The 23,986-nt window shown below is 38.0% G+C and overlaps 1 protein-coding gene across 3 annotated transcripts; it reads left to right on the forward strand.

Moving 5' to 3' along the window:
- The first annotated feature begins 148 nt into the window (after nt 1-148).
- LOC144660485 (gamma-aminobutyric acid receptor subunit beta-1-like) lies at nt 149-22,385 on the forward strand. Of its 3 annotated transcripts, XM_078521131.1 has the most exons (11): nt 149-360; nt 3,343-3,483; nt 6,938-7,012; nt 11,753-11,838; nt 12,495-12,562; nt 13,212-13,429; nt 14,187-14,269; nt 15,000-15,146; nt 18,658-18,872; nt 20,283-20,495; nt 22,028-22,385. In XM_078521131.1, exons 3-11 carry the CDS (start codon nt 6,945-6,947, stop codon nt 22,304-22,306), a joined length of 1,377 nt encoding a protein of 458 aa, XP_078377257.1. In that variant the 5' UTR covers nt 149-360; nt 3,343-3,483; nt 6,938-6,944; the 3' UTR covers nt 22,307-22,385. The 3 variants fall into 3 exon arrangements, with proteins under 3 accessions (XP_078377257.1, XP_078377255.1, XP_078377258.1); XM_078521129.1 differs by lacking the exons at nt 149-360; nt 3,343-3,483 and having other exon boundaries at nt 6,884-7,012; XM_078521132.1 differs by lacking the exons at nt 149-360; nt 3,343-3,483; nt 20,283-20,495 and having other exon boundaries at nt 6,884-7,012.
- The last annotated feature ends 1,601 nt before the right edge of the window (nt 22,386-23,986 follow it).

Genomic DNA, 23,986 nt, shown 5'->3' on the forward strand with positions numbered 1-23,986 from the left:
CCGCAAATGTCTCCTAGCGGGCCCTTAATGCATTAACGGCCCTGCAGCTGATTGGTTCTCGGTTCATCATCCGATTAATTTTAACCGTACGCGTACGCGTACAGCAAGTTTGAAGTTACGCAGCATCGAACAGTTTCTCGCGAAGCAAATTGTGTTCGGAAAGAAAAGTCTATTTGTTGTAAATGGGACAAAATGCAGCCAAAAATCGGATTTAAGCAAATGCACAAGGCGAAGAGACACAGAGCAACTTCTTGTTGTCTTGCGAGAAACGAAACATCGTTCACTTGAATTGTATCTCCGGTCGAACTAATTTAGCTAAAGCAGTTGCAGGAATTTTACGCCGAAGCTCAATCGGAAAATGTAAGTTTGTAAAGTATTATTATCCATGAATCAACCCATTGCTTAATTATTATTTTCAGAGACACCGCAGTTAGCTCTTTTATACTACAACTGCACAATAAGACATAGGCCTCAGTAGTATCGTGTAAAATTTTCATTTTGCGACGAAGTACTTGTGTTATTGAATCGAAAAAGTTAACTTCATTAAATGCATTTGTTACCTATCTGAATCTTATTTGGCCTTGTATATTGATAATAATGATAATAAAATGACTTTTTTCGGGAATTTTGTTTATTTGCGCCACAAATGACACTACGCGGGCGCAAATAAACAATATTCCCGAAAAAAGTCATTTTATTCCTATGAGTTAATGCAGAAGTTTAAACGAAATCTTAGTGTCAATTATCGGTAAATAGCAATTTTATCCAAAAAGCAGTGTTCAATAAAAGTAACGTCGCGTAAATCTAATGCACATTACATCTTCAAATTCACAGGTATATTATTCGTCAATATATCGAGTATAAAATACGAAAGGTTTATGTTTATCGAGTCGGTTATGGCGAAGTTGTTAGACTTTTTTGAGAAGTAATCAAAGCGACATTTATTTCGATCGAGTCACCTTAAATCGAATTTCTTTTTCAATTTTACTTTTTGAAGGTACGAAGTGTGTTTGAAGCCACCTGTTAGTGATTCTTGTCGCCTCAAACAATACTAGTAACACTAGTATATCTGTTTTAATATTCAAATTGCAATAAGTTTTGTTACTTTTTATAAATATCATTAGCCATATAATCGGACGTCTGACAGATGTTATAAATCTTGGTGAATTCGTAACATAAGTCTACTGTTTAAAGTTCTAGTTATAGTAATAAATGTGTGTACTGCAAGATGGAATACGTGTGATTTAGCGTTTGCGACTACATAAGTGATGTAATTTATACTAAAATTTAAGAAAACAAATTTACCAGAGTTTATGTCTATTTCCCATGAAATTTACGGCCTTAATGGTTGAGCTGGAAGTATCCTGCTCCGTTACTAGATCTTGATCTTTTTCAAGTGTCAAAATATCATCAAGGAACGTGGTATTTAACGGTGATCTTGACTCACTCGCTTACAGGGAGAGCTCAAAGTAATTACTAAAATAGTAATTCAACAACTTAGCTTGCTTACGAAAACTAAGCAAATACCGAAAATTCTACTGAATAATGTTGCTTTTCACGCCCTTAAAGTCGGGACACACTAGGCGAAAAGTCGCTGCAACATGTCGCGGGGACAAGTTGCTACAACATGTTGCCTCGTGTGACATGGTACATTTTTGCGACAATCTTTGTCGCTGCGACAGAATTTTGTCGCTGCGATTAGTCGCACGAATTCAAACTGGCAGCGACAAAATGAGCGAAGGCACCGTTGTCGCAGCGTGTGCACACTAAATATGCGACAAGTCCCTGCGACAAAATACAAATCAACTAATGAGAGAGCGTCATGTATTTTCACCATATTGAATTGGAAAACAAGTTCACATTCCCACTCTTCGAAATTACTGCGTGTGCACCGAACAAGCGCCTTGTCGCAGCGACTAGTTTTGAAGCACTACACACGGAGCGACTTGTCGCAGAGACCTGTCGCCGCGAGTTGTTACCTAGTGTGTCCCGACCTTTAAAACTCAGAGCTCATTTCTTATTTTAATAACTTTGAACTAAGAGAAGTTGCAGAACACCTATTAAACTAGATTTCCGATTCCAGAAGATTGTGCTGTTTCAAAATTAGCTGAAATCTATATCTTTTTTACCGAAAAATCAGTGTTGCTAACAAAAGTCCGGCGTTGAAACAGCAATATAAAATTAGGTTTTGTCATCAATATTGCGAGTTTGGGTCCGTATCCGTAAGTTTGTCCATCCGTATTTTCGCCCTGTTCTATAGTGTAATAACGTGGCATATTTTGTGCGTTCTTTTGCCCTAATATGGTAAAATGGCGCAATAGTGCAATAATAATAAGTCAATATCTGTAATAGCTGTTTTGAAGACCTGATTAGTTTGGCCACCAATTAAATTACGTAATAATAAGTTTATTGCTAATACTAATGGGTTTCCTTAGAAAAGCTTGAATGAGCTAGAGTTTGCACAAATCTCCTGCTATTGATGATGAAACTGATTAAAGAACATTGTTGGATATGTGGCATATAAATAAACTTAAACTTGAACTTGAAGACACGTTAGAAATAGCCTGCAAGCAGACGTCTCATGTTTCCTTCAGTTTGATTAAGCCTGTGCTAAAAGTAGAGAACTATTGAAAACTAACCGTAAAAATCAAAGAAGCCCCCTCGGAAACAACGAAGAAATTCAAGAAGTCTCGTTATGGCCGAAGTATAAAACGTCATTGCTACTGACTCTCGAGAAATTAAGAGCTGATATCAGATATATTTTTTTGGAGGCCACCAACAAACAACCGTAAAAACACGGCATGCAGCTAACAATTCGTCGTCTAATTGATTGTCTAAACAAGGCGTCGGAAAAAGGAGTCGGTTTGGCGGGGCAGAACAATTAATTTTACCAGATTGAGCGGAAAACTGTTATTAATTGTAATTCAACATTATTACACGTGTACTATACTTGTTGTTTTTCGCTTTCAAGTAATCTTTCAAGACGACAGTTAACACAAAAAGAACCAACGCTCTCATCTGAAAACAAGTTGCAACAAAACTACGAATTGTACTTTACCTATACCAATAATTTTCTAGCTTTTCCTTACAGTAACAGACAGGAAAAGTAATTCTTTTCAAGCAGATGCACTTAGAGCCATGCGGGGGCCCAAAAGTTATAAAGCGGGCATTATCTTTAGTACCCAGCGTGTCATTAAATATTACCGAGTTCATGGCTACCGTTTTTCCATTTCAATGAAGCTATCGGCAAGTTACAAAGAACAATTATTTAATCGGCAAAAAAATCTCAGTTTCTCGGCTTTTCTTTTTCACAAGCTGTCAATGTTTACCGTCTTTTTACAGATTGTATTTGTGACCTTACAGCCTCATCGGAAAACACGAGAAAATTCAACTAGAATCGACTCCGTGGTTTATTCATGTTATTTAACAAGATATCAACGATCATCGACTGAGGTTTTGCTCTTGCGGCTCGACAAGTAGTAGGTATGTAGTTTATATTTCATATATTTCTATATAACTTTAAGAACTGTGAAAAAACTATCTCGCTTGAATTTAAATATGAATCTCAAAACCCGTTATGAATATTATAATCACAATAGAAAGTTGTTGTTTTCGTGCCGCAGTATTTAAAGGCTTTTTTCGTATATCGTAATAGCCCTCATGCATGTTTACGTCAGACTGGCTAATTTCACTACCAAGCCTCGCTTTGGAAGTGCAAACTTGAAAATTTTATCATGAACGAATTTCCAAAGCAACCAAAATGAAAAGAATACCCACGTGAAAACTGTATGAAGGCGGCTGAGGGTGGAAAACAATTCTCGTAAACGAGGCTTGGTGGTGAATTTTGAGCATATGACGTTATCATGCATAAGGCCTATTTGCATTTCTATGAAAGAAGTATTTTTCAACAGTAAATTAGGACTTCATAATTAAGCAATGCACTTTACGTAAAAATAGCCATGCAAATTTTAACATTTTAATCGGTTCGCCAACTTGAAAACGTTTGTATTCTGTATTCTGTTTCTTTTGCGTTCCCCATTCAAAATCACTTTCAGCCGATAAAGCATTTTAATCGAAGCACTTCTATGTTTGCACACCAATCTACGCCAAAAACAATTTTGATATAGATGACGTCAGTATAATATGCGATCATTTGACCTAGTAGAGCAGACAAGGGTCTTCAAGCTTACCTTTTCCATTGGAAATTTCCAAACCCCGGGGAGAATTATTGAAACAAAAAATTATTCAACAGAACACACTTCGAGTATTTTGGCAGATGTAGTGAAAATGCCCCGTCGGGTAAGTTGATAACTTAGACTGCTTATGGGGAACTGTAATTTTGTTTTTAAATGCTTTGTGCGAAATCACACTACTTTGCCCACAAGAGGTTTCTTTTTCACAAATCGTCAATGTTTACAATCTTCTTACACGTGGTGTTTGTTACCTCAAAGCCTAACGGGGAAATAAAACAAAGGAAAATTCAACTAGAATCGACCCCCATTGCTTTATTCATAAATTTTAAAATCCCGGCGGGATTTGAAACACAAATAGTTATTTTAATAAAAATCATCTAGAGTATGGCGTGAAAGTGCTCCTAAGAAAATTGATATCTTAGGTGCTCATGGGGAACTGTAAAATTTTGTTTTTAATGCTCTGGGTGAAACCACAATAGTTTGCTTATACATATGGCGTCCTTTTTATTTATTCCGATTTCTATTGTTTGAACCTTCCTTTGCGATGAATCCTGCACAGACGCATTTCAAGCTTTTACCCACGATCTTAGTGCTGATCAGAAAGAAACGCGGGCTCTGGGAACACGATTTGTCTAGTCGATGCAGCGTTTTCTTGCAAAAGCCCAGCATTTATTCTCCCTCACTCTTGCTGCGACAGAAATCCCTAGCCGTTAGGTAAACTTTATTTAATTACTTTGGAATTAGCTTTGACAGATTTGAAACTTCGTGGTAGAAGATGGCAGATCTTAGATGGCGGCTGTTCGGTATTATGACGTAATTCTCACCTCATATGACGTCATAGTGTTTATTACATGTTTCAAAAGAAAACGTTTATGGATGTACTATACATTTCTTTAGTTTCGTTGTCGTGGCATCAATACTCGTGGAGTAGCCTTCAACTGGATTGTTTGAATCCTTTTAGACACTCTTATCTTTAACAATATTTTAAGACTGCAAGAGTTGGGTGACTTTGCATGCAGTTGCTAACCATCGCTATCAATCCAAGAGAAATCAAGGGCGAAAATTTGGTTTGTCTTCAAGGGATCGTGTTACGGATTTTAGCCAAACTTAGGTATAGGAAATGGCCATCAAATTCGTTTAAATATATAAAATAACCTCTTAAAACAGTGAAGAAATATTTACATAACACACCAAATGCAAAAGAAGGTACAGATCGCCAAAAGTGTCGAAGATTGAAATTGATTGCGATATGTGTTTTTGAAATATTGTCCGGCGGAACAGTTTTCAAAGTTAATCTTGTCTGCTTGTAACTTTAAATTATAACTCTGGGCCCCAGGAGACACATTTGGTTGTAATGAAGTTATGGTTTTGTCATTTAGAATCACAGAATTGATATCTTTGCAAACAGTTATTTTCATAGCGAACATTTGACAAAATTTAATAACATATTAAAGTCCCTTTAACCAAGATTGGCTTTGTTTTAATTTACTCTTGATTTTCATGGAGAAATATTTGAAACAAGTTGGAAATTAATGAAGCTGTTTTCTTTGACCTGATTTTGTCTGCGTGGTCTTATCCATCGCCAGTCTGTCTATTGGTCGAATGGCTGATGGATGACATGCGCAACAAATTACGTAAATTATTTGGTACTTTGGTTTTAGCTCTGCCAAATACTTGGTGAACAAGGAGAGATCAATACCTAAACAAAGTTGAAATCATATACGTATTTTGTCTATTCAGTTTAGTTCCCAGTCATTTTGTTTACGAAGCACCTTGGACAAATATAGCCTGCTTAGCATGCTTCATTTGAGCTAAATGCGTTCAAATTCTTCTTACATGATTAGCTGGAAAGATAAAAATGAAAAAAGGCCTAGAGAATGTGAAATCTCTCCAACTATCAGATAGACGATCAGTGTTTTACATTTAATTGGTCAGACGGCATTGTTGAAATATTAATAGTTATGACAATACACGCAGGTACATTAAGGTCTTTGTTTAAATAATATAACCGCAGCGCAATACACAACCAGCAAAGAGAGCTAAAACGATATTTTTCGCACCTGCTGTGCTTTTTTTAAGGTCGCCGTAAGTAATATCTTTTCCCGTGAAAGTTCACTTTGACAAGCAGCATAAGGGAGAGAAATATTAATCAAAGTTAGCTTTTAGTATCAGGCGAGAAAGTGGAAAGCGTGATATCAGACTAAGGAGATGCTGTATTCACAGATGAAAATTATGGCTGTAAGCACGAAAGGAAAACGATAACCTGGGCGATAAGGCTATCTGCCAAGATATCTACGTTCGATTCCGGAGTGTTGTGACATTTTAGGTCCCATGCACATTCAATAATTTATATAATGTAATTACAAACGGCACGAAGTATAGGATCTTTTGTGGAAAATTCACGACTTTTGCCTCAGTTAAACAGCAGTTTATTCACTGGCGTATTTATTTTGGAAATATAACGTGCAAATCCATACAAAATACACCGATTGTATTCTTATTTACGTTAAGGCGTTGATTGTATACAGCTCGAGCTCGATATCATAGTTCTCTTTTTCATAAATAATTGAGAGTTGAAATTTTCTCAGTAGTATCCCTATTCGCATTGGTTTCAGTGGTTTTTTCAACATTTATATTTAATTTGATTAGGTAAAATATAAAGCCGTAGCTTAACCTAAACTTTGAAGTCTTCAACATTCGTCTGTTCTGTCAAACACTAAGACACGCACTTTTGTCTTTAAAAGGTAGACAATGGAAAAGCTCAGTGGCCTCATTTTAAGGGTGTCATTCGTTGGCTTTCTTTGCCTAGCCAGCGCAAGGTATGTAGAATTATTTGATTTTTGCATTAGCAATTATTTAATTCGGCGCTGTTTTTGATTTTCCAATTGAAAATATAATGTACGTTGAACAAAATGGTTTAACACCTTTGTTGATGGGTGTTTGTTTTTATGTCTTACAAATGTACTGAGCCGTTGATCAGATTTATCTTGTCTCATTCTCACTATCTTTACGTTATGGTGATCAAGTTAGGCCTTGTTAGCATATACGGGCGACTAAATATCTTACTTTTAATAAGTTAAAGAATCTGTATTAAAGGACGAGGAAAAACGGGAACCCTACAGGCAATCTGTCTCGTAAAGCTTATTGACTCAACGGGCAATGTGGTAAATATAATTTGAAAACTGAAACAGTGATTGTAATTTACTGTTAGTCATAATATCGGGACTACAACTCTGAAAAAAATTATACGTTCGGTAGAAAACGTAATCATAATTGAATTATTCAGATATTCTGTTTTCCGAATACCATGGGCAATCTAAAATGTCGCTAGTGCTTTCTGGTCGAGAATTCCCGTCATCCTTTGCCACGACGCAACACTAAAGCCCTGGTAGAACGTTCGAACATCAATTTGGTTTAACATTATCAAACAAAGATTGATTAATGGAACTTGTTGGACGGAATTTCGATTGATGCCAAGTTTACTTTCCTTCCTACATGTTCCAACATTTTCACAACTCTGCATTTGGTTCATAATGTGTGAAATGTTAAGATATTTACTGGTTTTTCGCTGATTTGAAGGAATAACTCAAGGCAATTAAGTATGCTGCAGTGCATAAACACGTCCGACTAACTTTAGTTAGTTATTAAAATGATTCATAGCTCATTTTGGATTTTTGCTGGATATACTTCGTACATTTATGTTAGCATTTTTTTTTCTTGCATTTTAGTGAGGCAAAAGCACTAAGAATAATCTTGAACTTTTATTACAAGTTTTAACAAGAGGGTTTTCATAAATGGCACCTGCTACATATTACACCTTTTGAGTCCAAAATGCAAACTTTGAACTTTATTAGTCGGGGTGGGTACTGTAAGCAAAACATGCTTCAACATCTCATGAGACCAAAATATCACATCAGCAAAATAAGAGATTAAGAAGGAATCCATCAGCCAGAAATCGGGTAATACTAATTTTAGTTGAAATTTCAAAGTTCTCAAGAACCATGTAAACTATAAGTAAAATCTCACATATAGCTAATCGTGGAATTCAATGAAACTTTGAAATTTGTTTTCGATGTTTGGTGTTGTTAGAAATGATTTATTTTGATAAGATATTTGAAACAGTACCACAGAAGTTTGCAATAAGATGCAAATAAATTTAGTAAATGACTTTGTCCAAGTAATACTCGAAGTCCTGGCGGGTTCCGTCTTAATTTCCATTTATTTTAAAGACTGAACTTCTGAGAAAACACTGAATGCATGTTATTTCTAACGGTCAAACACTCTTGTGTTTGATTGGCAACCAAGGAATTACCAGGCCAAGCTCCTTTTATACTGACCAAAAGTGAAATTAAAATTATTAAGAGAAAAAAAATTAAAAGCGAGTTTAGTGTTAATTGAGGTTCCATTTTCAATATTTTTGTCACGGGAAGACATCAATGTATAAATCAGTTTTCCTATAACATAAATAAGATCAAGAGGAAATAAGGGGACAGTCTCTTTTTAGGCGAGGACGTAGTCTCGAGCCTAACGTTATTATGTTAAGCGATTTTGGATTCTTCGTGTTAAGATGTGATGATTCGAACCGAAGAGGACTGGTAACTAAGACCATGGTTTGAGATTTGTTGGCGTCCGCCATCTTGGAGTGTTCTTTCGAGCATGTGAGAATTTTTCGCAGCCAGAAGCCTTGACTCGATTAGTAGCTGATATTTTTTTCGCTCACTTACAAACTTTTTGTGATATCAAAGTACACAAAAACGTTATCGACACACCTATAAGTCGAGGGACTAAACTATTTGTGATTTGAACTACTGCCTGGCGACATTGTAACCTAAGCTTTAACTGAAGACGAGAAGTGCAGAAGACGTACTGGGACAACTACTGCAGCTGAGGTGAGCTATCTAAAGTTTATTTTGCTTGTACTTTATTGAATACCGTAGTGTTGGAATAACATAATTGTCAAAGTATTTATAGAATCGAAATAACGATTTTAAAAGTGAAATATCTGCCAGATGTTGTTTTATTTAATTTGCTAAAATTTATAGATCAGAAAGCTCATTCGCGATCCCTTCTGTCGACAGAACGTTTTCACTCTTACTACTAGGTCAGATTTCAACATTGATTTTAATAGTGGTGTACAAAGCAGCAGTAAATCTATATTAACAAATGATTGTTAAATATGGATACAAACAAACTTATTTCAGGCTTTACCACTGATAACAGAACTACAACTGAACATATATTTATACAAATCTAAATAAATCAAGAGTCCAAACTGGTGTTCTAGAGACACACCTCAGTGACCTTAAAGCTGTGTGGTTAACAACCAAAAAAGAGTATATACATTTATTTTTGTAGGCTATGATAACTAGTAAATGATTTAAGAAAGATATAATGTACATGTAGAAAGATGTGTTTCAGAAAAAAAGAAAAATTTAAGTGAATTAAGTAACTACTTATGTTGCATTAAATTGTTGAAGTTAATCAGTCTTGGTGTCTAAACAAATATGTGTTAAACAATTATTAATTTTTTCAACTATTGATTCTTTCTTTCATTATGTTTACAGAACAGAAATAAAAACAACAACAACAGAAAACATCCAAGAAACAGTTTTCAAAGAATCCACTGATTGCTGTGCTTTGTCCTAATTGCTTCAATATGTTTAATCTGCACTTTGTCAAGAAGCACCATGAATGTGTGAATGTAGCTATTGCATTGGAACTGGTTATTGGCCTCTATTCTGCCTCTATGCAATATGTACATAATAAAAAGCCCAATCCTCACTATGAATGGCAGATATATTTTAAGCAAAACACAGCGAAAACCAATTGTAGCAATAACACCAAAGTTAAAAAAACGGTGTAAAACATCTCTGGATTTACTACTGAAGACCCTCAATACAAATTCATCACTGGCAAACCACTGTATCAACTCTACTTCCTAGTCTCCACTTGTACTGTATCAAAATTTTGGACTTATTGGACTTGCTTGCATCACAGATTGTACAGATAGTGCAAACAACTATCAGCCCCATTTAAATTTACCAAGAGTCAATCAAGATATTATATCAACTTTTCTTCCTGGAAACTTGTACTTCCTTGCACTGTGTTTACCTGTAAATGATATTAAGTGTTTGGACCTACTGGACAAAGGGTATGTTACAGATTGTACAGTCAGTGCAACTGTCAGCTATATTTAAACAAGAGGCAATCTAGAACATTATTGCAAGACAATATTTTTATGCCAAACTCGTGGAAGTTTCCTTGCTGTCTAGTACAGTTACAAAATATGTTGCATTCCATTGTCAAAAGTCGTGATAAAAGACATCATATTAGAATTGTACAAATTAAATTGCCAATTTTGTGATCAAAGCAGCTTATTATTTGCCTTTTATTAATTAACGTTGGTTACAAACTAACCAACCTTGGAATGCACAACTAAAAACACCACTGGAAAACAACGTGCTGTATTTTAAAATTCTATTTACCTGACAAACCCATTTTCCCTCCTTTATAGCAAATGACTCAGTGTCTCAACTTTCGATTTAGAGCGAGGAGCCCAAAAAGGTGACCACTTTTAATGTTCCATATTCTTTCTTGCAGGTTTTATCTCATTGGAAAATGGCTGCATGAAAGAATGTGAATTAATTAAAAGTGGTCACAAATGTGGGCTCCTTGCTGTAAATCACAGTTTAATCAACAATATCAATTTCGGCGTTCAATTACTTGGATATCTTTTGGACTCACAATTTTACTCAATAGACATTTTTGGCTTTGACAGTGTAAATTGCCATTTCAAACCACATGATGCTGCCCAGAGAACTTGTTTTTTTTTAAACAAGTAAAAAAAAATAAAACTATCTGAATACCAAGAGCATTTGTTTGAATTTGAGAGAAGTGATTCTCAAGAGTGATGCCACGTAGTCTGAAAAGGGACAACAAACAAACAAAGCCCAAAAGGCCTATTCTCAGTTCTTTGTCTGGAATTTTTAACATACTGACTTGCTTAACTGGAACGTCCTCGCCTTAGTATGCATTGCATACCGGTTATTGTAACATACAGTAAAAACCCGCGAGTAAGAACCTAACATTTAAGAACCTGTTAGGCTAAAATTTGCAATTATTATTAGATACCATTTTTATGAGAACCTATTTAGCCTCAAATTTGGAAACAGGTTCTTATTTTTTAAAATTGATTAAAAATGTTTACTTTTGGGAAATTAGTTTGGACAAAGCATTACTGTGCATGTATATGATGTCATATTGTAAATGATTAGTGCTTAAAATAGGCCGAATACCACTAAAATCTCTACAACAATATTGAATTTTTTTTTTCAGAAATTAAGAACCTTTTTACAATCTAATTAGCCTAAATTTGTGTTAATAACCCTTTATGTAAGAACCTATTTAGGCTAACCTGAAAGATAATAGGTTCTTACTCGCGGGTTTTTGCTGTACTATCAGGAATACAAAGAAACTGGCTCTCACACAAGTATTATTATGCGGAGATATGCTTGTACTTTTCCACAACCAGGGTTAACTTTCTCTTTTGCAAAAAACAGGGCGAGAAACAAGACTGTGTCTGAAATTCTCGACGGACTCTTAATGAAGGGACGCTACGATTCAAGATTAAGACCAAATTATGATGGTAAGTTTCTTGTAAAATGATCTATTTTATTGCTCGTGCATATTATCGGCTAATACTGAAACAAGACAAGACTCTAAAGGATGAAACGACTTTTGGAGCTCAGAAAGTCAAAGTTAGTTTTCTTTTGCTTTAAACACCAATTGACAATCGATAATCAGTGATTATTTTCATCCTTTCATAATGAGTTAGTTCTCACTTTCTCTTCTCTTGTTACGCGCAAGATTCATTTACTTTCTGTTACATATGTACAATGTAACGTTTCATCGAAAACGTTTTTGCAAATGCTAAAGAAGATTAAGACATGGCTTTCCCAATATTTATGTGATTGGCATATGCAAATTAGGTAATAAAAGTTTCTAATGGCTCTCCCATAATTGGACCAAAAACTTAGGGGGTGCTCTATCTTCAGAGGCTTTAGCCGTGATAATCTACATTTTTGGCAGAGTAGAAAGTTTACAAATTTTGTCAAATTTATGTGATTGGCATATGCAAATTACGTAATATAAGTTTTTGATGAAATAATGGGGGAGCCAGGCCAGGGAAAGGTAATATGATATGAACTGATTGATTGACCACTGCCATCCTAAAGTGAAGGAAAGGATTAAAATGTTTGATTGATGATTGATTGATTGATTGATTGATTGATTGATTGACAGGTGGGCCGGTGGAAGTATCAGTAGGCTTCTGGGTTCTTTCGATTGATACTATTAATGTGGTAGATATGGTAAGTTATAGTTTCTATAACTCATAAAATAATTCATACGTATCGGAATATATTCATGTCAGTTCGTGACCATAAGTACACAATGTAGAATATTGGTAGAGGCGAAAATGAGGTGTACATGTCTACAGGTCTACATAAAGCAAAACGAAGAAATTATTTCTACATTACCACTAAGATATAAGCAGAAGACTCGTGAGATCTTGGTCGGCAGCTTAGCCGTCAGCTAGGTTCAGATGTGAAAAATCTGATCGACATACCGCTGGGATTAGTTTCGTTGAGATGTGAGAAGTTACCTTCGTTTGTGAATATATCAAACACAAGAGACAGTGTTTCATCGGGATATCCAAACACGGAGAAGAGAGTTGAAAATATGATGCGCAGCGGAGTATTTTTGACAAAATCCGAGGTTTTTGTACAGCCAATGAAACACCATCTCGTGTGTTTGATATATCTTCTCAATCGAAACAAAAACTACAGAGTAGACGGAGAAAAAAGTCGTAAAAATCTATGCTAGTTAAGACCGGGTATCCAAACCTCCTTCACGGTTATGATTTTCTTTGTTTTAACTTGATGTATTATAAATAAGTTTGAGATGGAGAATTGAAGGACCGACGCCCTAAAAGACTTCTTTAACTTTTACATCCTACAGGACTTTTCCCTGGATATCTTCTTTCGCCAAGCATGGAAAGACGAACGCCTTGATCACGGACTCAACGAAACCATGTTCCTAAGCAACTTTGTGATGGATCGTATCTGGATGCCTGATTCGTATTTTGTGAACGCAAAGCACGGATCCTTTCATAAAGTCACTACCAATAATATGATGATAATGATCATGCCGGGAGGATTGGTCAACTATAACGCTAGGTACCAATGTAAAAATTGTCCTTACATAAATAATCACTACATTGCCCCTCATGCGGATAGGTAGAGATATTACACTTCCTCCAAGTCGCTCGTGTATTTCGCAGGAGACCGCTGAACGTTGTGGGGGGGGGGGGGGGCACGCAATTGATCGCGGAACGAGTCATTCGTGGATTCAGTGCGCTTCACGTGCTCACACGCACGGACTAATCGATTCCGCGCGGTCTTCGACGCACGATTTCACATTAAATGTTGCATCCGTTTGGCCGGGCCTTTAGGCGGATGCAACATTCCAACGCAAGATATCGCAACATTGTTGCTCACAACATGTTGCACACGTCTGGCCACCCTGTTGGAACATGTTGCAACATGTTGGATGATGTTGGACCAAGTTTGAAAATGGTCAAATTTTTTCTCAACATCTTGCAACATTTTTGGATGCTGCATGATCTTGTACTCGCTTGGTCTTGTTCGTGCAACATTGTTGCGCCGGAGAATGCGCACTAGTTCGACTTGCTTAAAGAATGAGAAAGATATTATGAGCTTATAAATGAGAGGTGGGTTTGGACGGGACACTTTATGGCTCGGATCATGACGTACGAACCGAGCGTAGAGAGGTCCGTGCAAAATGACCAAGAGCAAATATTTCCCCTTCCGTGCGGTATAACTTGATTAATACGCACACCTTCTCCCTTTCCTTTATTTTTTTTTACCCCAAAAGAAACATTGATACTGACAGACATCCCTTTTGCCTTTCTAGAATCACAATCAAAGCAGCATGCCCAATGGATCTGAGAAAGTTTCCCATGGACACGCAGCTCTGTCCTTTGATAATTGAAAGCTGTGAGTCCAGCTTACTTCTTAATTACGCTAGTAGCAGTTACGTTTAGCTCTTGAGCAAATAATAGGTCCTCAGTGTGCTTGTTCTACAGTAGAACCCCGGTAACTCGAACTCGGATAACTCGAACTCCCTACTAACTCGAGCTAATTTCCATTTCCCTTGGATTTGACCCCACTTTTTCATTCATTTTTACTCGGTTAACTCGAATTTGCCGCTAACTCAAACTAAATTTCGTTTCCCTTGATCAAAATTTGGGTCAAATTTACCTCGATAACTCGAATTCCGGTTCTTGCAACTCGCCACGGATGCCCATTGAAATATCACATTAGCACTTCTTGTCGTGTAATCGGATTTTAAAAAAACACTACGGCAATTTGATTTTAATTAGAGCAACGAATAGATCACATATTTGACAGTCATTTTCCACTCTTATCGTAAGAATATATGATCGTGTTAGAGTTTCTGAAGAGATAAGTTTAATTTGCACTGTACTGTATACTGAAGTACTGTTGAAAATGTTCCATCGACTCCGTTAACTCGAAAACCCCGATAACTCGAACTGTTTTTCTTTTCCCTTCAGAGTTCGAGTTATCGGGGAACTACTGTATATCCCACGACCTAGACTATCCAACTAGTGAAATCGTTCTTTGCATTCGAATTTTTTAGCATAGGAAGAATAGAATCTATCCCTTAAAATGCACGAATGAAAGAATTACTTAATGCTCTCAACAGATGGCTACAGCGAGGATCACATCAAGTTCAAGTGGGAGAAGGATCTCACAGATGGCATGTCCTTTGTGCCAAGCAGCACCAAAATGTTACCTCAATACAGTTTAGTGAAGCTGAGTCTTAGTAAGACCTTTAACAAGTACGTTGTAGGTGAGTATAAACGAAAACCTCGTGATAAAGGTCGGAACACACTAGGCGACAAGTTGCTGGGGGGGGTACTCAAAGAAGTTTTGTACGGGGAGGCTCCGCCTCGAGCTCCTACCCCTTACCCTTTTATATACCATTTTGCCAGAAATTGTACCCCTTTCGTATACTTTTTCATGAAACGAGGTACCCCTTTCATATACCTGAAAGTCATGGTATAGACTTAAAACATAACGTTTTCTTGTCATTTTCAATTAGCGCTTCATAAATTGGAATAATACAGCCATAAATTGCATCTGTTCGAAATATTTTAATTAAAGGCCCTTTCAAAAACCTAAATGACAAATTTCCATACCCTTTTGTATACCTAAACTTGTGAAATCCCTACCCTTTTATATACCTGAAGCCTGAAAAAGGTACCCCTTTCGGGCGGAGCCTCCCCGTATAGGCCATTATAGGGAGTACCCCCCCCCCCCCCGGGCAACATGTTGCCTCGTGTAACATGGTGAATTTCTGCGACAATCTTTGTTGCTGCGATCAGTCGCAACGAATTCAAACCAGTTTGAATTTGTGCGACTGATTGCAGCGACAAAATGAGCGAAAGCAGCGTTGTCGCAGCCGGTGTGTGCACCCTTCTGCGACTAGCCGCTGTGATGAAATAAAAATTAACCAATGACAGAGCGTATTCGCTGCGTGTCAAGTGCCTTGTTGCAGTGACTTGTTTTGAAGCAGTACACACGGAGCGACTTGTCGCAATTACCTGTCGCTGTGACTTGTCGCTTAGCGTGTCCCGACCTTAAAAAGTTAATCACTTTCAATCACGAGAGCCTGTTGTTTCTAGAATGTTTTATTGTTTATACACAATAGGAACAGTTAAAATATATTTAGCGCTTTATAAAGATCACATTAGTTTAAACAATGTAACACTTAACTAACTGTCTGATAATCCTTAAAAGCTAAGAAACACTTATTTAACCACAACAGCCGGTAACACGAGCACAATTTTCTTGCAACTTGTCGCGCAGAATTGTTGCACTGCAAGTTGTAACGTATTGTTGCGCGTATTACCTCCCGTATTGCAAGTTGCGGCAACATGTTGCACCAAGTTGAACTTGTACTCACGCCTACGTACTAACACAGTTTGTAATAAGCGCAAACAGTTTACGACTTACAGTACAACAGTTTTGCGAGACAAGTCAGTGGAAGAAGATGTTGCCCATGTTACTGGGCCTTTCTACAGGTATTGCTTCTCCACTTCCGGCCGATAGGTTAAAGGGACTGTGTCACGGCTGATTGAAGTTTATTTTATTTAGTTTTGCCAAATACTCGCTATGAATCCTAATGTTTGCAAAGGAATTACTTCTTTGTATCTAAATGACAAAACCATAGCTTCATTGTATCCAACTTTGTCTCCCGGGCGATAAAATTTAAAGTTACAAGCAAACGAAATTAACTTTGAAAACTGTTCCGCCGGACCATTTTTCAAAAACCCATATCGCAATCCGTTTCAATCTTCGTCATTTCTGGCCATCCGTACCTTCTTTTGTATTTACTGTGCTATCGAAATGCCCCTTCACTGTTTTAGGAGGTTATTTTTATATTTCACTAAACTTGAAGGTCATTTTCCCATGCCTTAATTTGGCTAAACTTCGTGACACAGTCCCTTTAATTCATGAACGAATATAATCGTATTCTTGTCCAAAACTAAGTGTAACGAAAAATTAAGAGCACAGTACCAATGTAAAAATAGCACAGTAAATTCCTTTAACCCTAGTGGCTGATTAGAAACGTCGCCAGTTTCCATTTTCTTTAGCATGAAGCGTCTACGATTGTTGCTACTCCCCCTGGATAGGATGCTAGTCCATCGTAGGTTACTCCCCAGAATTCTGTTAGGGTACCCAAACAATTCGTCGGTACCCATTTGAACTTCTGGGTAGAGAGGCACTGTGAGAGAAAGTGCCCTGCCCAAAGCAGTGACCCAGGTCAGGGCGTGAACCTGAAAACCTCAATTCGGAGTCCAAGAAATCAATTTTTCGGCCACAGCGCCTCACAATGTTTCTAATGCAGGGTATAGGTTTTATTACCAGGATGTGATATTCGCCCTGGGATAATCTCCAGCAAAATCAGTACCTGGAATAAAATGATACATAGGGCCATCGGGGGATTTTTGAATGGCGGGGGGAAATCATGATGAAATCTCATCGCGAAATGCCAACAAAACTATTCCGGTGGGATATCTCCCTTTCCTTAAATATCGAATAGGGGAGCGGCGTTGACATATTATAGGTTAAACGGTTTGTGACTAACTCTTTTTTTTTTTTTTTTTTTTTTTTTTGTTAGACGTTTCGGCTAATACTTAAGGTGGCTGGATACAGTTTTTTCGTGGCTCAATAGCGCGCGCTACGATTTTTTGCTTGACGTCATTATTGCTCGCGCGGGCTAAAATGGCGCTAGCAACTCTAAACAGAAACGAAAAAGAGTTCCATCTGTTTTACCGCGCTTTACCAAATTTGTATACAAAAGAAAACTTCACAATACTTTCAGATAGGTCTTGAAATCTGGGACGGAAAAGAATAAGACAAAAGAGGTGGATAAACAACCGACATAGAAGTTCTAATTCTGTCTTTCATTATCGCTCGCGACGCATGGCGTCAGATTAGCGCGCGCTCGCACGCGCAATTTAATTCGCTTCGGAGGTCGTAAAAGCCAGATTTTGACCCAGATTTTCTCGAAAACCTACGTACAACCTATATATATATATATGAAACTTTCACAATGAAATTTAAGGGGTGAACCACGTCCACAGCCAAAATTTGGAAAAAATCTGTAAGACAGATTTTGAGCTAGTTTATAAATCGGCAAAATATCACATTTTCCTATTTTGCGAAAAATCTGTCTTACAGATTTTTATATTATTTTGTATGAATGATAAGTCAAAGCCAATTTCTTATTTCTGAAATTTTGAGGTAGGGTCGTACGGGTAGATTTTGAGAAAAACGCCGTTTACACTACTAGTGCCAGTCCTCTTTTAAGCACTCGGCCGTTCATTTAAGCTGTTTATTAGCATTTTTATTTTCCAAATATCGCATTAGATGGTTTTAGGATGTAATAAACAGTGATAAGAGAAAGACAAAACTTTTCTGGAGATTGTACGAGAGAATTTAAGATTGGACTGATTTGCCCTCTCAAAACTGTATTAAGCCACCTTAAGCCTTCATCAGTAATAAAAGCGAATTCGTTGTTACACGCTATTTAAAAAGAAACGTAGCGCGAGGCTTGCGCGCGTGACCAGAAACGTTACTTTTGAAACTCTTACGCTCGTGCAATGCATTTGTATGCTTCCGGGATTTTGTTGTGATCGTTCCCAGCATTTGGATCTTCAGTCGAGTGCCATGCTTCTAGAAAAAGTCGCTCGTGATAATTGGCCGAACAAAAAAACCTAAAAGAGTTAGTGACAAACCGTTTAACCTATAATATGTCCCTTTCCTAACGTAACGATTTCTTTCTTTGTTACTAGGAAACTGGTCTGGAATAAAGGCGACATTTACGTTTGAACGAATGTCCAGTTATTTTTTAATCCACGTGTACGGGCCATGCGCACTGATCGTGATCATCTCTTGGGTCTCTTTCTTGTTGCCTCGGAGTTCTCCTCCTGCGCGTGTCACGTTGGGAGTAACCTCTGTCCTAACTGTCGTTACTATTTTGAATATGCTCAACAACTCTATGCCAAAGGTAAAAATCGGGTTCGTATTGTTTTTAAACCAAACATTTTTTACCGTGGAACATTTCCTTAATCAAGCAGTTCAACAACCTTTGCTTTGAAGCCCATTTCTTTCCACTTAATTGAGTATTTTTCTGCACATTTCCTCTTCGTTTGTAAGGTCTCAGAAGGTCTACAAAGGTGTAGTTAGATCGTGGATGAAGCGAAAGGAACGAAAAACCACCTTTGATAATTTTCGCCCAAAACGCCATTTTGAATCTTTATCTCTACACTCAAGCAAACATTTGGCCTCTATCCCACCCCCCAAATATATGAACAAAACACAAGGGTGGGGAGGCAGGGGAAAACCGGACCTTTCTGTCAGCACGTTTACCGTTTAATGCATGAATTAATTGCGGTTTGATATCGGAATGGAGTGAGCGAGTGAGGGAAATAAATCGTCATTTTTAATACCTCATTACCATGAGGTAAAAAATCAACAGAAATATTGAAATAACAATTTACTAAGGTAGAAAGCAACAGGGGTAATAAACAATCCAAAACAGGAGGAAGGATGAGTCAAATCGGGAAAGGTTTAGACAGATTACGACAGACGAAGTCAGGTTAAACTTCTCAAGATACGCCATTGCTATAACTCAGCTTAGCGAGAACACTAGAAGCCGTTTCTACAGCGTAACTGGTTGTCAAGCATTTTATTTCTAAGTGGCAACTATTACCAACAACAACAAAAACAGTAGCTGTAACAGCAACAGCAACAGCAAAAGTAACAACAACAGTAACAACAACAACAATAACAGTAACAACAACAACTAACAATGACAGATTTGACCTCCTCTTCTCGTTTTGTCCTCACAAGACCCCGCAAGCATTGAGCTTAAAGGGGCTAGGTCACGGTATTTTAGGTAATTATATTCATTTTTGTTAATTAAGAGCTGTAAACTTCAAATTGGCAGAGCAAAAGTTGTTTTTTGGAAAAATCACGGCCACATAACAGACAAGGGTGATTTTCGAGCATTGTAAATGACACTTTCATACAAATTGAGATAAACTTAAAAAAAGGCGGGCGGACGTTTTTCAAGATTACCTGAACGCAATCCGACTTAATCTTCTCGAATTTTGTCCATCCATACCCCTTTTTGACCTTTCTGTGTTTCTTTCGAGTTATTCTACAGTTTTAAGCTGTTATTGGGTTATTTCAGTTAATTCTATGACCAATTGATCAGTGAAGAAATTGCCAAAAATTGCGTGACATAGCCTCTTTAGAAGGATTTGATCGTGTTTAAATAAAGAATTTGATGATGATGATGATGATGATGATGATGATGACAATAATGCACCGGTTTGAGTGCTAAAGTAAAAAAAAAAAAACTTAAATTAGCGTTATTTTTATGTGTATGTGATCTTGTGATTTTCCCTTCCAGGTAAACTACGTGAAAACCATTGATAAGTACCTCATTGGCTGTTTCCTGTTTGTGTTTGCGACTTTAGCAGAGTATTCGCTGGTGCTGTTTTTAGCCGCCAGAATGAAAAGATATCAAGAATCGGACGAATATAAAAAGGATAAGTATAAAAAGATTGACCAAGATGCTTGCAATAATAGACCACTGACCAACGGAAACGGTGTTGTAAACAGAGTACGTAAAATTCTCTTTCTGTTTCCCAGATGTCTACAATGATAATAGTTCTTGTATAGAGCATTTACAGAGCTCAATGCACTTCACAATAATAATTATTAGAGTTACGGAACGAGATCGGACATCAGCATATCAGGCGCCTTTGTCAGCTGCTATCCGTTCATGCATATGATCTCGTCCCACCACCTAACCCTTGAAAACATGTGAATAGGCCAGACCACAACACCAGGGTCGTAACCAGGTATATTTTTTCATCGCTGATCCCAAATTTTAGCTCTAATTTTGATTCCTGATCCCCAAAATGTGCCAACATTAGATCCCTGATTCCATTCTGATCCCATCAGATTGGCCGATCCGGATCCCATGACATGCCATGACTTGTTTCTCGGGATCGATCCCGATCCCGAGGCTGTGATCCCTGATCCTATATACCTGGTTACGACCCTGACAACACCGGAAAATACGTGCCCTACTCTTTGCGATAAGTGTGTGGGTTCTTTAACGTCCCCTGCTGACCATAACACTGAAGAAGCATGAGACGGAGTCTACGGTTCCAGAACATTCTCCTCAAATAATTTAGATCCTGAGTGATGGTCCCGGTCTGGGAGTCAATCATTTATAACATGTTTTTAAGTCCCCAAAGTAGAAAGCGTCATATTTGCAACTTCATTTATTATTTACTTGACCGCAAAAGCATGGAGTTGTCTACCACGGTGGGCGGTGGGGAGTAATAGACGGATGTGACATCGGTGGTTTGTGTTTACTTTGAAAGTGACAGCGGATTAAAGCTGGCGACTATTGAGACCCGTAAAGGAAAAGCACGTATCTCTTTAGTAAAGGGTCGACGCAATTTTAGCGAAACCTAGACATTTCTTTTCACTATCATCGAAATTTTTTCCTACTAAAAAGTGCTTTCCACCATCTAAACTCATCGAAGATCGAACCCGGAACCTCTAACATGCTAATATCCTTCGCTTACAACTGCACAATCACGCTGATCCCCCATGCCAAACCCCTGAAAAATTCATTTATATAAGGTGCCTCAGTTCTTATCTCTCACATCTATAAAAGCTGATCTTATCCTTTTCCCTACGAAGCATTAGTAGAAACTCAACCGTGTTCTAATGAAAGTCCGCGAATCTGATTGGTTCTAATCCCACTGTTTTCCTATTCGCTGATAGAAAATGATCGCGCTCGTTGCTCATTTAAAGATTAATCCCTTTTCAAAGGATTCATTTTTGGCTTATAAGAACCTAACATTGTAGGTTTATGAATTGGACTGAAGTCCTTTTAGAGTTTCTTGCGCCTCGTTGACTATTCGCTCATAGAAAACTCGGGCTCGTAGTCTAATTGTTAATAGCTTGCCTTGTTTCAAGAGGTAATGGGCCACCCCGAAAGAGGTCGCTGCGAAGGAGAGAGCCATTAGGCCATCCTGCTTTCCGAAAACAGCAGGTAAATTAGGAAGAAAATAAGATTGAGTTTACGCAGATAATTCTCATATCTTCCTCCTTTTTGCTATTTTATTCACATAGAGATGTAAAACAGACAAGATTTGCAGCACACAGTTAGAAATGATGGAGTTCTCGAGAATGGAACAAGAGCTTATGATTAGTGATCCTCCTGAAGTTCAAACCTTTCAAAGCAAATGGCTGAACCTCAAAGAATGGAGAAAGCGTATGTACAAGGAAGATTCCATTCTGGCTGTTGATGAATTTTCATTGATATTGTTCCCGCTGAGTTTTGGTATATTTAACACCATCTACTGGATTTCTGTTGTTAACGACGTGGATTCGACTCTCAAGGTTCCATAAGAACACGTGACCTTTGAAACTGATACAAGAGCCTATTCTCGTCCCTAGAGCCGCTTGTCCCTCTTAGCCAGCTGAGCCTGGGGCAGAGGAACAAGTGGCTGGGGAAAAGAGGAGATCCAACAAAGGGATTTGAAATCTAACCAATCAAATCAACCGTTTTTACTACTGTCGTATAACAAAGGGATTTTAAAACGGCTATGATTGCTTCCTTTGTTAAATCCAGCCTATCAAATCACGGTACCCGAGCGCTTGTCCCTCTTAGCCGGGAGCTGGGGGAGGAACAGTGGGGACACGAGTTGATGCAGATCCAACAAAGGGAGAACAACCAATCAAATCAACCGTTTTACTACTGTCGTATAACAAGGATTTTAAAACGGTTCATATGATTGGCTGTTCCTTGTTAAAATCCAGCCATCAAATCACGTGTCCCCAGAGCCACTGTTCGTGTCCAGGCCGCCGCGCCGTTTCACAGCGACGCAAGCACAAGCGCGCCACGCAAAAAGGAATTTTGACCCTTGTGCTGTGCCGGCAAGCACAGCACAAAATGCATGGGTGTGCTGCTTGAGTTGAAGCCGTCAGGAGAAGAGTGCGCGCACTGCGGCAGTGAAAACCAGGCAGAGGGACACGGCCGGGGAGAGATGCCCAGTCCCACCAATCCTGAGACTGAGTAAGACACGACCCGAAAGATAACGGTAAGACCGATCCGTACATGGGCTTGCATGAATCTGTTTTCTGCTGGCGAGGTCTGTTTTGTGTTTTGAGCCCCACAACAACTAATATTTACACCATTTCAGTCCGAATTTCAGTCTGTACAGAAGAATACAAGAAGCCTTAACGGAACAACTGTGACGTCAGTTTAACTTGTACAACTCACCGCTGACTAGGGAGCCTCAAGGCACAAAACACAGCTACAACCATACTGTGTGGAAAAAAATATTTCAAGAGCACGAGACGTTTTCTAAAGACCAGTAATTTTCGCCCAATTTGCACTTGTGCAAACGCCTACCAGAACAATTTTGCTCCAGAGCCTCTCAGTCGAGGTAGACTCGGAAGGATCTGAGAACGAGATTGATATTGGTGGAAAAATTATCTTGGAGTTTTAATCTCAAAGAACTCGAAGACATTTTTTTTAAATATATATTCTCAGCGAGAATCTACTATATGTTCTTTTTCCCGGTCCACTCAGGATTATCGTCAGTAACTTCACCGTAACTGATAAAGTATACAAGCGGCAAAACTTAGTAAAGAAACCAAATGTATATGTTAACAGTACGTTTTAGGCAGGACCTAGAAATCTGCTATAAGTGCTTTATAAAAGTTCAGCTTATTTAAATGCATGAAAATGTGCCGGGGACTTACATGCATATCCAGAAATATAACAAAATGAAGACTTTTTAAGTTTTTCTCTTCAGACGTTAGATAAATCTCCTTTTTAAGCAGTTTTATTTCCCGTAAGGCCCCGTCGACCTGAAGTAAGAATAATAACTTTATCGGCCATTGGACCGCTGACTGGTTAGCGTGTGTAAAATCGACGTCTTAGTTCGAGTACTCATTCCTTTTCCCGCCCAAGAGATGTGCGAGATTCCACCTAAAAAAATCCTATGAATTGATGACGTCGCTATGGAGAGAGCCGTATGCGACCGAGAAAAGCGCGGGAAAAGTCACATGACAACATCCTGT

This window comes from Oculina patagonica, chromosome 7 (genome assembly GCF_052425735.1).
Source record: "Oculina patagonica isolate OP01 chromosome 7, crgOcupat, whole genome shotgun sequence".
Taxonomy (NCBI): Eukaryota; Metazoa; Cnidaria; class Anthozoa; order Scleractinia; family Oculinidae; genus Oculina; species Oculina patagonica.

Bases quoted from the DNA above. Each gene is read 5' to 3' on its own strand.
- LOC144660485 (XM_078521131.1), top strand. From the start codon at position 6,945: ATGGAAAAGCTCAGTGGCCTCATTTTAAGGGTGTCATTCGTTGGCTTT. The intron at 11,839-12,494 runs GTAAGTTTCTTG...ATTGATTGACAG, and splicing joins ATTAAGACCAAATTATGATG to GTGGGCCGGTGGAAGTATCA. The intron at 18,873-20,282 runs GTAAAAATCGGG...TTTCCCTTCCAG, and splicing joins TCAACAACTCTATGCCAAAG to GTAAACTACGTGAAAACCAT.